Source organism: Scomber japonicus, chromosome 18, assembly GCF_027409825.1.
Source record: "Scomber japonicus isolate fScoJap1 chromosome 18, fScoJap1.pri, whole genome shotgun sequence".
In the NCBI taxonomy this organism is placed as follows: Eukaryota; Metazoa; Chordata; class Actinopteri; order Scombriformes; family Scombridae; genus Scomber; species Scomber japonicus.
The window spans coordinates 23,376,620-23,390,305 of NC_070595.1; the positions used below are offsets into that span (position 1 = coordinate 23,376,620).

General features: G+C 40.4%; 2 protein-coding genes across 2 annotated transcripts; one reads left to right on the top strand and one right to left on the bottom strand.

Annotated features, from left to right (window-relative positions):
• Positions 1 to 2,223: 2,223 nt before the first annotated feature.
• On the bottom strand, positions 2,224 to 5,114 carry LOC128379295 (G-protein coupled receptor family C group 5 member C-like). The gene is made up of 3 exons (XM_053338916.1): positions 4,157 to 5,114; positions 2,407 to 2,519; positions 2,224 to 2,322 (listed from the first exon to the last, which is right to left on the bottom strand). Exons 1-3 carry the CDS (start codon positions 5,112 to 5,114, stop codon positions 2,224 to 2,226), a joined length of 1,170 nt encoding a protein of 389 aa, XP_053194891.1.
• A 4,751-nt stretch (positions 5,115 to 9,865) lies between these two features.
• Positions 9,866 to 13,097, top strand: btbd17b (BTB (POZ) domain containing 17b; the record flags this gene model as incomplete). The annotated part of the gene is given in 3 exon segments (XM_053338738.1): positions 9,866 to 9,968; positions 11,405 to 11,690; positions 12,023 to 13,097. Coding segments are annotated over 3 exon segments (1,464 nt in total), but the record flags the coding sequence as incomplete, so codon positions are not given.
• Positions 13,098 to 13,686: the final 589 nt, after the last annotated feature.

The window sequence follows — 13,686 nt, forward strand, 5'->3', positions numbered from 1 at the left end:
AGTGACAAGGAAATGCATTAAGTGAGGACAGCTGCTTGTGATTGGTAGTGGTGGCTCTCTTGAGCTGAGCCCAGCCACCACTGGTCAACCACCTGTGTCCATGTGCGCAAGACAGCCATATTGTCAAGTGATTTAAAGTTTCAGCCTGTTGGAGAAAGGAAAAAATGTCTAATTTACTTTATGTACTGTTTATTTCTGCAGAGTGACACCTCACCAGCTGACAGTGTTGCCCATTAATCTAGAGCTGATCAGGTCAGTTAGGTACATGAGGCAGCAACTTCAAAAGTAAGGAGGTAAATGTTCAAAATGCAACCAAAACATTCCACTGTAATGCAGAACTTCCTGAATGCTCTGTTTTGTTCAAATTTAGATTCACTTTTTGTTCACCTTTGGAATGGTTTGACAAGTTTTTGCACCTTTTTTAAAAAAAATCTACACACAGGGGTTAAAAGGGTACAAAGCCTTACAAAGTAGTTTGTGCCAGCGAGTGAGTACTTGTGGCTGCTGACAGTACAGGATGGTGGGAGTAATTGGGATTGAGCCTACTCAGCCCGCTGCTAGGCAGCCACAGCTCACCCTGAGGCTCTTAAAAGTGTGTGTGCGTGTGTGTGTGTGCATGAGAATGATTGTACCTCTCCCTGTAGAGAAAAGGATGAACTCATAAGTTGTCTGTGTTAATTTGTCCCTTCACAGTAATGTCTATATGATTCGTTTATTTAAAAACCATATAACCTTTGTAGCATTTTAAAACAGGTGCAAAATAACATTTAGTCAGTGTGTCTGTGTGTGTGTGTGTGTGTGTGTGTGTTTGTTTGTCTCTGTGTGAAACTGATGGAGCGCAAAGTGTGATTATTTGCATCCCACTCAGCTTCTTACATAACAACCATGCATGCAGTGAAGGCTCCTGGGCAGCATTGTGTTGCCGCTATTGTCAGACAATGCAGTTTGTATCAAATTGTATTTTTTCATCCATAAAGCAAAATATGACCACATCCCCACAATGTCACCAAAGCTATCACAGTACTTATTTCAAACTGGAAAAGAGCATTACAATTGGATTTAGTAACACTCCCACAATATAACTCTCAGTGCCTCCTAAAATAGTTTTCTGCCTTGTTGAGCAGCACTCCACAGTATGAGAGCCTTTCCCAGGTAAAGCTGTTAAAGCTTATCAAGCCAACATATGTAAATAAGTGCCCAGGGCAGTGTACATGGTGATCCTTGTAACACTTCCTCTTGCATTATCCAACATATTCCTCCTCATGACTTGTTAAAATCCAAACATCCAACAGCCACACATAACTTATGTAACCTTTAACATGTTTAATAAGTTAGAATTTACACCTTGTACATAAAATGACATTATTCCAAGGCACTACAATATCACATGGGATTCAGAGGAAGTCTGAATCACAACATCATTTCACAAGCAGACAAAGTATGTTATGCAACAACCAACAGATTAACTAATTACAGTTAGCAGAAGCAGATTCATGAACAGAAAACGTATGTGATGATACAGCTACAACTTTTAGTGTTTGTTTAAGAGCAGATATTTTCTTTGCACTGCACACAGCTTGGCTAGTCTTGTTAAACCACTTTAAACTTCCCTGTCATTTCCTAAAAAATGTTATACATTGTTCCACTTTAAGCACTTTTTAAAAGAGAGGAGACAGAAGAGCTAATAAAAGACAAAGACAGTACCTTCAGGTAAATATACTGTACACACAAAACATATATGTCATTCTTTCTTTCTCTTTATTATCTTCTTGGGGGATTCTACAGAGCAAAGCTGGTCTATTTGTCAACAGTTGAAAGTTTAGAGCCAGTTGGCATGAAGTAATAATGACAGTTAAATTGAAGGGACCACATTTTTAATCTGTAAATCATAATTTTGGTAGTGTATACATTAATTAGCCATCAGCCCGTACAGAACAGACACGCTATACATGAACATCAGCAGACATAAGGAATAAGGCAAAATGAGGAAGTCTGTATGAGAGGAGCTAGGTCATATTACTGCATATTGCTGAAGATTCACTGCAGTCTATTCTGTAAAATGTCCCCCTAAGGGAGAGAAATGAGGATGTACATTACATTTGATACTAGGAACTCTGAGGCTACAAATAACCCAATTGAGGATTCATTTCATACTGTAGCTGTAACAATCCAGTGTCTAGGTGAGAGTGCAATGTCCTCTCGACTCATGCTGCCTATGTGTCTTTAAGACGGTAAGGACGCGCCTAGGTGGGGCAGGGAGCTGCCACCTCCTAGGTTCAAAGATGGTGGTGTGGCTCGAGGAATCTTTGTGTCTTGCTCCATCTGTAAAAACACACAGAGATGTGATTATTTTAGATGTGACAGAAGAGGAGATGGTTTATGGTGTAAAATAGTGAGAACGCTCACCTTAGTCAGACCCTTGGCAATCAGGGCTAATTCAGTGGGCTGGTATACACAACTTCGTAGTTGACCGTTATAAGCACCATATGGAGACATTGGCTTTGTGGGTTCTGGAGGAGCTTTGAGAAATTGAAAGAATATGTTATGATTGTCATTGCAGACAAAACAGGGTCAGAACAGCTGGGAAATATGGAAACAACACACTGTCAAGACAACTCACACAGTTTGGCTAGGACACTTAGACAACAGTCTATGTGCTTTAGGAACAAATAATGACCAGTTACATTAATCAATAGTTGCTGCATCTGTCAGGATAAATCAATCACTGTGTGCAAGTTGGATATTTTGAAACTTGAAAAGCATACTTCACTATCCAACTAATTTTGAATATGTGACGGCATCCTTGACAACCAAACATTTTCTTTCCCTGTTATAAAATTATGTTTGTCATAAAAGTACATTGCAAACACAGTATGATAAATATGTCAACTGTTTCAGCATTGAATATCAAGAGTAGAGCTGATAGTCTGTTTACAAGCAAATAAATAAGATTACCCTTAAGACCTTTTAACTAATTTGGTGAGTTCTGTTTCCAGTTGACGGAGTAATGTAACTGCTGCAAAATATTGGCCAAGGATACAACCTTCAGTAAGTAGATCAGACCTTTGTCCAATAAAGGTGTGTGATGTATGAATAGCTCATATTTAGTTTTATCTTATAAGTAGCTTGTCATGGGCACTGCCAGACACTACAGTGTGGACAAAAAAAACAAAAAAACAATTCATTGTCTGCCGGCCTCACAAGGTATGACAATGGCAATACATGTCTTAAAATAAAGCATTACGGTGGGCCTTAGGCTATGGTCATCCCACAGACAAACTTTGCATGACAGGCGCCAGCTGACATTCACCAGGAAAAGCTTCAGTATTACACAACGGCTATAAGAAGTACTCACACTTGATTCCCTCCCCCTCTTAAAACATTTTAACAGTGGATACTGTTCAAATTAATGTCCATTCAACTTCACAGAGCTTGAGCAGTTTTCAAATGAAATGATGATGTGTTTTGGGATCATTTTGTGTAGATGTGTTTTTATGTATTTTTTTCGGTGTCATGTGTCGTGATCTTATTTGCCGTGAAAGATCTTGGTCAAACATGAAATATATAACTATAACTATGACTGTTTGTCAGCCCACCTAGACTAATCAGAATTAAAGCTAAAAGAAGGGGACAAAGGCTTTAAGGTAGACTTCAATATAATTAACAGCTGTTAGGAAAGCCTGCAACAGTGATGTTGTGCTGCCAGTAGTTTGTGAGGGGACATGAACAATAATCATTATGCTGACAGCTCATTACAGTGGACATTTTGGTCTGCATGCAAGTTGATCTTTACATGAATTTCTGCAGTCTGCTACAGCTTTTTGCTGTTTTGAAATAAAAATAATGAAATGCGAAATTTTCCTTTGATTCCAGAGGCAACGGCATATAACTAAGTATTGTCAGATTATCTCCCAGTAGCTGCATTGTTGCACTTCATTATGTGATGTAGTTCACCTGTGTTTGGTTGACACACTATTGTCAGTTTTTATACAAAAGAAGTGTGTCTGCCCAAAATATATTTGCTTAAATAAATCACTTAATTGGAGTGTTTTCCTGCTCATTCTTGATTTTTAGCTCTGGGGTTTCCATCTATACAAAAGGTATTGATTCATTATTATTGTATGATTAAAGCAGACCATAATGTGTCATGCTGTACCTGTTGGGGATTCATCCATAGAGAAGGCTTTATTCTCCATGTACACATTCTCTGGTTCCTTAAGTATGTTGTCATAAACCAGGCTCCTAGCAGGATAGACATCTCCATCATGGGGATCCTCCTGGTCTGGGTCCTCCTGGGTCAGTAAGCAGATTTCTGGGATGGTGTAGAGGAAGAGGAACACCCAGGCATTTGACACCACAGCTACGGACAGAGTAGGATCGTCCCAGCTGGGGTTTCCAACCACTTCGTTCCCATAGATGTACATGACAATCCAAGATACCCATATAGCCATGGTTATGAGCCCTGTGAACAGGATAAAAGCTCCATCTCTGCGCCACTGCTTGTGCTTGTGTGTTAGTGAAGGCACAGCCATCAACACCACAGCAAGCAGCAGAACCATCACATAGATCAGTGACATCACAAAGTCCTTGTTAGTAAAGCTGCAGGACAGGTCATGGATACCTCCATATGGGCTCCTCACCACAGTGATGATAAGCCACTCAGTGTTGATGATAACTTCGACGAGCCAGAGACCCAGTGCTCCAAGGCATAACATCCAACTCCTTGGCCCCCGGCCTCGCCGCTGCAGCAGGGCAAGCCACAAACCATGCATCACCAGGCAGGCTAGGCAGCCTGAGAACAGTACCCCAAAGAGAAATCTCCGTGCAGCACAGCTGGTCGGGTACCGGCCCACAATGAAGGCAAAAGTTAGGCCAAAAAGTCCCAGAGTGAAAACTAGAATGCTGGCTTGCAGGGCCACCATACCCTTTCTTTTCTTGTCCGTCACAAAAGGTAGGCAGCCCATGAGGATGACAAATAGAACAAAGGAAGTCACCACGCCAGCAGCAGCAACAGCCTCCACCACGACTCCCCACACAACAGTCAGGTCACACAAATTGTAATATATGGAGTTGATGCTGGAACCACATCCTTTTGGGACAGTTGTCGAGCCCATGGCTTCCATGCTGATTTTTTTGATGCTGTTGAAAGATGCTGCAAAAAATGAAATGACTATTTTATTATTTATCCATACACAACTGCAAAGACTCTCATGAAGGTCATGGTACATCCAAAAGATGTAATGCAAATGGAACTTATGTTATTGCGTAGATCATGCCTACATCACTGACCAATATGCAAAGGAGCTAACAGACTTTGCATGTAACTGGCAACAAAATATATTTCCACAAACAAGCATTGTGTTACAGAACAGTAAATAAAACAATAAACACGGTTCTCCTCAATGCTGTACCTACCCAGAGTTTCACAACAGAGCTCAGTTATGTGAAGCCCCTGTCTTTACCTAATAGATTAGCATTTTTACAATGAGATTTAATATTCCCCACTCAGCATACCTGCTCCAACAGATCATAAAGTGCTTTATTCAACTTTCCAATAGTTGTTGTTTTTTCACTGTCGATTTATTGATATTTTCTTTTGTAAGATAAAAAAAAATCAGAAATATTCTAGCCTAAATGTTTATAGTCGCCAAAAATATAAATGCTGTTGAGTGAAAACCACGTATCTCCAAATTAGCTGATTATGGATTTTTTAAATGAATTGAGGTATTGACAGTTCTTGTTTGAATTGCGATGGTTCCTATTGCTACTTAGCCAAATAAGCCATTAAAAACCAAATGGGTCGTGTTGAAAAGTTGACATAGCCTATATCAGCATTTTTTTTTAAGTCTCTTACTTAACTATAATCAAAAGTGTATAAATCAGACACAAGGAGGAAGTCTTACCTGGACTGATGACTGGCCGCCGCTCCAACAGGTAACTCAGGTAGATTTTCTCCGGTGAGAATGACCCACCTTAGAAAAAAAGGTTCCCTTTGTCGGAGTATTTGTTTTTCGCTGGTATTATTAACAGGCTCCTGATTGATTATTCGACCAATTTCAGTTCGTTTAAAATGTTCACTTAATGGACCCTGGGGATATTCCGGGCGGTAGGCTATCAATCCTCCATCCGCCCACTCCTTCTCTGTTGTCGTTAAGCCATATGGTACTGTCCTCCAATCCACTCACCGGCAGTCGCATCAAAGGAGCTGTCCTGTAGAAACACTATTCTCTGACAACACTTTCAACAACAACTCAGCTCAGGCCGCTCTGTCTCTTTATTCGACCTCTCTGGTGTCCCCAGCTTTGCATATTCTGTGAGATTAAGGGCCGGTATTTATTTCAGGCAGCTTACATCCAAACAAAGGGGCCACTCACCTCTCAAGTGAGACATTTCCACTTGTATACAGGCTATTGAGCTGCGACCAGTTTGTCATATAGAGACTGATGATGATTAATGGCTTTTACCAGTTTATTGATACGATTAGTATTGTTATTAGTCTTTAAAGCTCGTTTTATTTAAATCATCAACTGTTGCACATGCAGCAGTTTATAGGTCTGCTTTCAGCATTAAGTGAAGCCAATGTTAATTTGTTCAGTTTAAGAATAACTCCAAGGTGCCAATTAGTGTGTACAACAAGCATCTGTGAAATCTAATCATAATCAGGTGTTCCCTTTCTGTTAACCCCCATTTTACCAACATATTTAACATATAAGGACTAACAACTGGGGTCCCCAACAATAAACTAAGAAGCAACCATCATAGTGATTTCTTCTCACAACATAATTAGTTATGTAATCAATGCCATCTGAAAAAACCCTGATTATTCTTTTGAACGTTACAGTTAATTTGCATATTGTGTAAAACAATAATATATTCTTTTTTCATCCCAGGTATAATTTCCACAAATCCTTCAAAGTGACTGACCCTACCCCCTGATAGTGTGACTTTAAATTAGGACCTACGACAAATATGAATTCAATAGATAGTTCTATTAACACTGCAAACAATGATCTGAAGTCATTAGGAAAATAAAATATTGACAAAGTCATGAAATCTTGCGATGAAAGAATAAAGCACCTCTGCAATATGACAAAAAGTATACTTCTGGGGTCTGCAGGTACTCCACTCTGTAGGATTTAGGTTAAAGGAGTACTCCAGCTATCATCAGAATGAAGACTGTGCATCCAGTTTGCAGAGCCACCTGGTGGAAAAATATTGTCATAAGAGAGGTGTACTCCTGTGTTATTAATTTAAACAATCAAATCAGATTACACAATAAAATAGATCTTGTTATTGATCTGTTGTAGGCCATGCCATTTAACAATCATTGGATAAATAAAAAAACATTGACTGATGCCATTGATTTTAAGCTTTTACATTGTCCCTATCAAAAAATAGAGACATACTTAGAACAGTGCTCTAAAACAGAAACAACAACGACATATTTGTTGAAATACCGGGGTATAAATACATTGGTATACATAAGTCTCATAATCAACTTTAATGATTTGTATTTTGCACTGATTTTATTAAAAATATTGTAAGGGTGAATTTACTCTAGAAGTAATATTTTTGATTTTACAGTGTTGACTCTGATTTCTTGATTATTATTCTCACTTAATATATTAATATATTAATATATATATAATTATAATAGTTGCAGTTTCAACTAAAAAAAAAAGACAAAAGAGTCAGTAGGCCTCCTAATGTCACTATTGCAGCACTGACATGCAGTGACACAGAAGTAAGTCAGTGTGAAACATAATGCACCATCTTCCATACATTTTTTACTTTTTCTATTATTTATATTTGATTTTATTTGACAATTGTATGCATTCACCATGTAAAATATGTGTTTTCAGTGGTGTATCCTCACCAGGTTCAGCACTAGAGTAAGGTCACCCAGGACACCTTGTTGAAGCTAACTTTGGCATTCAGCCTATACTAAACATACTGTTTATACTCCGTGATGGAGCCCCCTGTGGTGCATCGATCCCTCAATGGATCTCGTCCTGAGGGGTGCTCTACAAATCCAGCAGTTTGTCAATCCACCGCCCTCCCCAACCTTTTGCATTGTGGTGCTGTTAGGAGATTCTTAATAGGAGCTGTTCTCAAAGGAGAAAGCAATGTGACCTTAATGAAGGACATGCCCTTTAAAAATGTACGCTCTATTTCCAGCTTCACAGCAGTTACAGAAATGTTTTAGTAGCTGGAAATCCAATCTCACAACGATGTTACTATACCAGATAGACGAGCATGTTATCATACATCTCATTATTTGCTTTCATATAAATCTTGTTGTTTGTTTTTGCATTTGTATCTACCTCCCAAAAGAAAAGCAGATATAAGACACTACTATGTATGATCCTCACTGTGCAGCAGACTTTCATTAGGGCACCTCAGCAGCACCACTGTCCTCTGAGAACCTGTCAGGTTATTCATAGCAGTGGCTCAGGTTGGGGTCTTGCAGGATGTCTGTTCTCCTGCATTTTTACTGCAGCCCAGCAGCCCTCATGGCTTTACCACAACCCAATTACATCTGAAATGATGTCTCTCCTTGTTTGTCTCATAGTAGGCACAGTAGCTATTTTAGACACATTTATCCCATTACAGCATGTTAGCATGGATATTTTGATTGGACTAATGGTTTAGAATACCATGAACTTATTTTTTTGAGAAGATTTGAAAAGGGATCTCAGTACTGACTGACCCATCTCTGAATGACAGTTCAATTCTAGCTAAGAGGTAAATAATGGCTCATTTAAGTACCACTTAAAACATCATTTTGAACCCTGAGGTCAGGGCCAGAGGCAGTATCCCAGTTATTGCATGTTATTCTAGGATGTGAGTCTCTCCTGTCATGTGACTCTTGAGCTCCCTTTGAGTAGTTAAAGTATTTTGTATTGACTTTTATAGTTTGAGGTTAGTTTTTTCCATGCAAAGCTGCAGACCATTAACTCCATTTGTCTATACCACACACATTAATTTAACCCTTTGCACTCTGTAATGCTTACGATGCAACTGCTGTTGCAACTGAAAATAGTTTCATATGTACTTGATTATGCACTGTGAAATTTACAAAGGCTTATTCTACACAGTTAAACATAACTGCATTTCAGTGCTAGTAAAAAAAAACTACATGACTTCATAAAATCCTGATTGGCACTTGAATTTTGTAAGCAAAGCCTACAGTAAATTGATGAGCAGACCCAGCACCAATGAAATTATCCTCCAATTAATTAGATTAACATGCCATCAGAGAAGTAATTGCTCTTTGCTGCAAAACTGTCCTGTAAATGGATTATGAAATTTGATTGACTTGAGTTGGTCACACATATTAGAACCTTAATTATATTTGGCAGATAGTCTCAGTGGTAACCTGTTGTAATTATCTGGCTTATTATATGGAATTCACAAAACGTTTAAGTCCAGAGATCTGCTGCTTTCTGGGTGCCATTAAAACATGAAACTGTGTTAATATTGATTGTTAATAGTGCCTAATCCCCTTGACTTTTAAACTAAAAAAAAAAAACATTAAGCTGAGTCCTTGGCTGGCCCCGTGCCACTGATCAATGCCATGTAACATCCAAAAGGGAGAAATTCAAAATCAAAGCTGTCGCTATAGCAACGCCCCTGCCAGATTCCACCAATCAATGGAGTCTGTGGGGTTGTGAGATGCGCCAGGGAAAGGCCAGCGTCCTATATAAAGAGTGCGGGACGGGAAACCAGGCGGCACACACGGGGCAACACACCTTTCTGCACGCACACGACAGAAGCACAGCAGCAAGAAGAAGGGTCAAGAGAAGAGTGGTGCTGAGAAAGGAAGAGTGAGGGAAAGGACAAAGGAAGAGAGGCAGGAAATAACTGAGAAGATATGATGCGCTTATGTGAACAAGGCACCCCTGCCTGGGTCTATGTGGGCACCCTGCTCCTCTTAATCAACTTCCACTCTGTCACAGTTAGTGGAGGTAAGACATGAGTAGTTTGAATTGTTTGCTATTATTAAGTCATCTCACTTTTGCATCCTTTTTTTGTAAAATATTCTACATTGTAAAGGAAGCTGTATTGTTCTATTTCAGACAAGCTTCCCCCATACTGTCAGTGGGTAGTAGGGCACAGCATGAATGTGTGGCTCGTGCCGAGCCTCAGGGCAGGGGATGGGTATTTATCTGTTCTACTCATCCTGTCCTCATCTATCTGTCTGCCGGGTGCAGGGAAAGAAAGGCAAGTCCATTTGCTGCCTGGCTTTGTGCCGGCTCACTAATATAGTACAAGCGCTGAGGAAAAGGTTTTCTTACTCCTTAAAGAAGATCTGACTTTGACTGATTTTGACCAATACTGAAGGCCACATTCCTCTGCTGTCAGATTAGATTTCATTTGAAATTCCTCATGAGCACAGAATTATGTTATGTGAAATACTTGGAGACTGTTTTATTCAGTGTTTTCAGTTCTCAGCCGGAGCGGAAGAGACACTGAATCATTTTTTATTCATAACTTTTTTTTGTCAACTTGGACTTGAATCTCTCAGAAGTTGTTTTTTTCCTTACAGAATCTGTAAAAAAAAAAGAAAGTAAATTATGTAACAGATGGTATATACTACTTTCCCCAGTTGTAATGAATTTGGTGATTTTTATTCAGTTAGTTACTCTATGCCAGAATTATTTGTCAATGCACAGCCCCACCATGCTCAGCTGGCTCAGGGTGCTGGATGGCTAATTGGAAAAAGGTTACTTTGAAGTGGGGGCACTTGATTGTGGTAGAGAAATGAAGACTGTGAGGCATCGAGGGAGCCAAGTGCGCTCCCCCTGTGTCTCATTAAACCTCAAGTAACAGGCCAATGAGGCTGCTGATGGCTGTGGCAGAGCAGAATGGAAACAGCAGCTTGTCATGCTGTGTCTTTCATGTGTGATTCTCCAGTATGTGCCACTTGTGCTTATGCTCAAGAGAGCATAAGCACAGCCATCTGCAATGGCGCTGCAAACTCAGGATTCTTTTCTGAACACCTGGTATCAGAGGTTTTCTGAATCAGTTGCTGAATTGTTGCTCTTTTTCTCTGTTAATTGAGAAAAATAGAGGGATCTGCCAGTCTGCTTTTCTCTGACATAGCATCAGTTGTGGTTTAGTCAAAGGGTTGCAGATTGCATTTTCCAAATCTTGTTGTGCCAAGTCTGATTTAAGTTGCAGAACAAATGCACATGAATTCTGCTGTGGATGAAATTTCAGAAAGCAGTGTCAGGCTGATGCAAATTATGGTGATGAAAATAGAAAATACACTAAAATGTAAAGCATGATCAAATGAAAACAATCTCACAATTTCTCCAAAAATGTGTTGACTCTGAAAAATGATGACTCTGTGTCTGTCTGTTGTTGCTAGACCACCATCTTGCACAATTTTTTTCCACAGCTGCCCTGAAGCAGGAGGTAGGATTGGACAATGGTGCCACGGTGCTGAATCACTCCATTAGTTTGGTGCAGCGCATGGAGACCCTACTGGCTATGGGGAATAGTAGTGATGTCACTCTTCGTGTGAAGACCATCAACTCGGACGAGGTGAAGGTGATCCAAGCCCACAGCCTGATTCTCACTCTCCAGAGTGACGTGTTTGAGGAACTGCTGCTCACTCGCAATAACAGTGTTGTGGTTTTGAGGGAGACACCTGAATGTGCAGCTGTCTTTGACAAGTTTATCAGGTGAGGATAACTCAGGTTGTATCAATTTGTTTAGAAGCACATCAGGTTAAATTAGACCATTTTTGTTTGAGTTTATGGAGCTGCTTGTACATGCCATCACTCACCACTTTGCCTCTCTCTATTTCGAGAAGTGAGATGCTCCATCTTGTGAAATATTTTAAAATTACTCCTGCTGTTTTAGGCTTGCTGTCCAAAATTAGACAGTGTGGATGTTTTAGTGACTCAGATGTGAGGAGAAAAAAATAGCTTCAAAAATATAGCATGCTTTACAGCTTTAAAAAACTTTGTTTTTGATTATTTTAGATGATTATTCTAGTTTTTTTCTCTTGCAGGTATCTGTACTGCGGTGACATCTCTGTGCGGCTAGGTCAGGCCATTTCTCTGCATAAGCTGGCCAGCAAGTACCATGTATGGAGCTTGCAGCAGGGTCTGACCCAATATATGACCCAGCATCTGTCTAGTGATTCTCCCACAGGCCATGTGGTTGGTTGGTACAACTATGCACTACAAATTGGGGACATGGCCCTGCGGGACAGCTGCCTGCAGTACCTGTCCTGGAACTTGTCTTCTGTGCTACAGAGCGAAGAATGGAGCTCCATCAGTGAGGACCTACTACTCTCCTTGCTCCAACGATCTGACCTCATTTTGCAGAGTGAGGTGGAGCTCTACGAAGCTCTGGAGGCCTGGATTAACCAGAACCAGCCTGTCAGTATGACAGTGGAAAGTGCCCTAAGGGCTGTTCGATATGGCATGATCCCCCCTCATCATCTCTTCCGTCTTCAGAAGCAATCCCCCCTCATGATAAAGTATTATGAGTCTATCCGTGATCTCCTCTATCTAGCTTTCCAATTCCACTCTGCCTCACCTATCCAGCTGGCCAAGTACTATGATGTCAACTGCAGCATTTTCACTCCTCGTAACTACCTGTCCTCCTCCTGGGGTTCCCCTTGGGTCATCAATAACCCGACCCGTGATGACCGCAGCTTCAGCTTCCAGACCCAGCTCGGGCCCAGCAGCTATGACTCCACTAAAAGAGTGACATGGAATGCCCTTTTCTCCCCTCGCTGGCTCCCACTTAGCGCTAGGTCAACCTATACTGAGCTAGGTGCCATGCAGCCCACCCGCACAGATGGAGGTCGACCTCGCATCATTGTTACACCAGCTACCTCTAGTCCAGACTTTGCAGGTGTGAGTTTCCAGAAGACCATAATTGTGATGGCAAGACAGCAAGGAAAAATAGTAGTTCGCCATGTCTACAATTTCCACCAGAGTACCGAGGAAGCCGGGGATTTCCTGGTGGATGCCGACCTGCAGCGCCGTGCATCTGAGTACCTAATCGACAGCTCCCTCTATCTGCACATTGTGATAAAGCCTCTCTACCATACCCTCCTTGTTGCCAGGAAGTAAAGGCAGCAATTTGGTGTGACCTCACCATCAGTGATCCACCCTCCACCCACACAATCACATGCACATCTTCCAAAGTACACTCATATCACAGCATATGTTTATTCGTCAGGTTGTGACATCTCCATTGTTGATTAGTTTGTGCATTTCGATGTCTTCCAACTATTTAGCAAGGAGGTGTCTGATTAAAGAGTCACAATTCAATGGATTAGCAGTTGATTATCACATATATGATGGTGGGTTTTACTCATAAGGGAGAAAAAAAACACTTCACTGTACTGTATTTTGTTGAGGTATTGTCAGGCAGTTTGTTCCTTGAATTTATTAAATGGTTAAAGTTGGTCATAGGTGCTATAGTAGTTTTGCTAGTAAAATTTTACTTATTTTATGCATTTCACCATTCAGCAGTCAATTATAGAATTTTAGTTGATAGCATTAATATTCTGTGACATAAAGTTATATACCTGTTTGTTGTGTACATGCCAAATTGTTTAAATTGAAGTGCAATCCCATTATAAATGTTCCTTTGTATTCTTTGTGTTCCTTTGACGTGTAAAACACTGTAGACTGTAATTCCAGCCCTTTGGTATCT

What these genes read in the sequence shown, in the direction of transcription:
- LOC128379295 (XM_053338916.1), bottom strand. Translation starts at nt 5,114, where the DNA reads ATGGGCTCGACAACTGTCCCAAAAGGATGTGGTTCCAGCATCAACTCC. An exon ending in TATGGATGAATCCCCAACAG is followed by an intron (nt 2,520 to 4,156) that starts GTACAGCATGAC and finishes AATTTCTCAAAG; the next exon opens with CTCCTCCAGAACCCACAAAG. An exon ending in TTGCCAAGGGTCTGACTAAG is followed by an intron (nt 2,323 to 2,406) that starts GTGAGCGTTCTC and finishes GTGTTTTTACAG; the next exon opens with ATGGAGCAAGACACAAAGAT.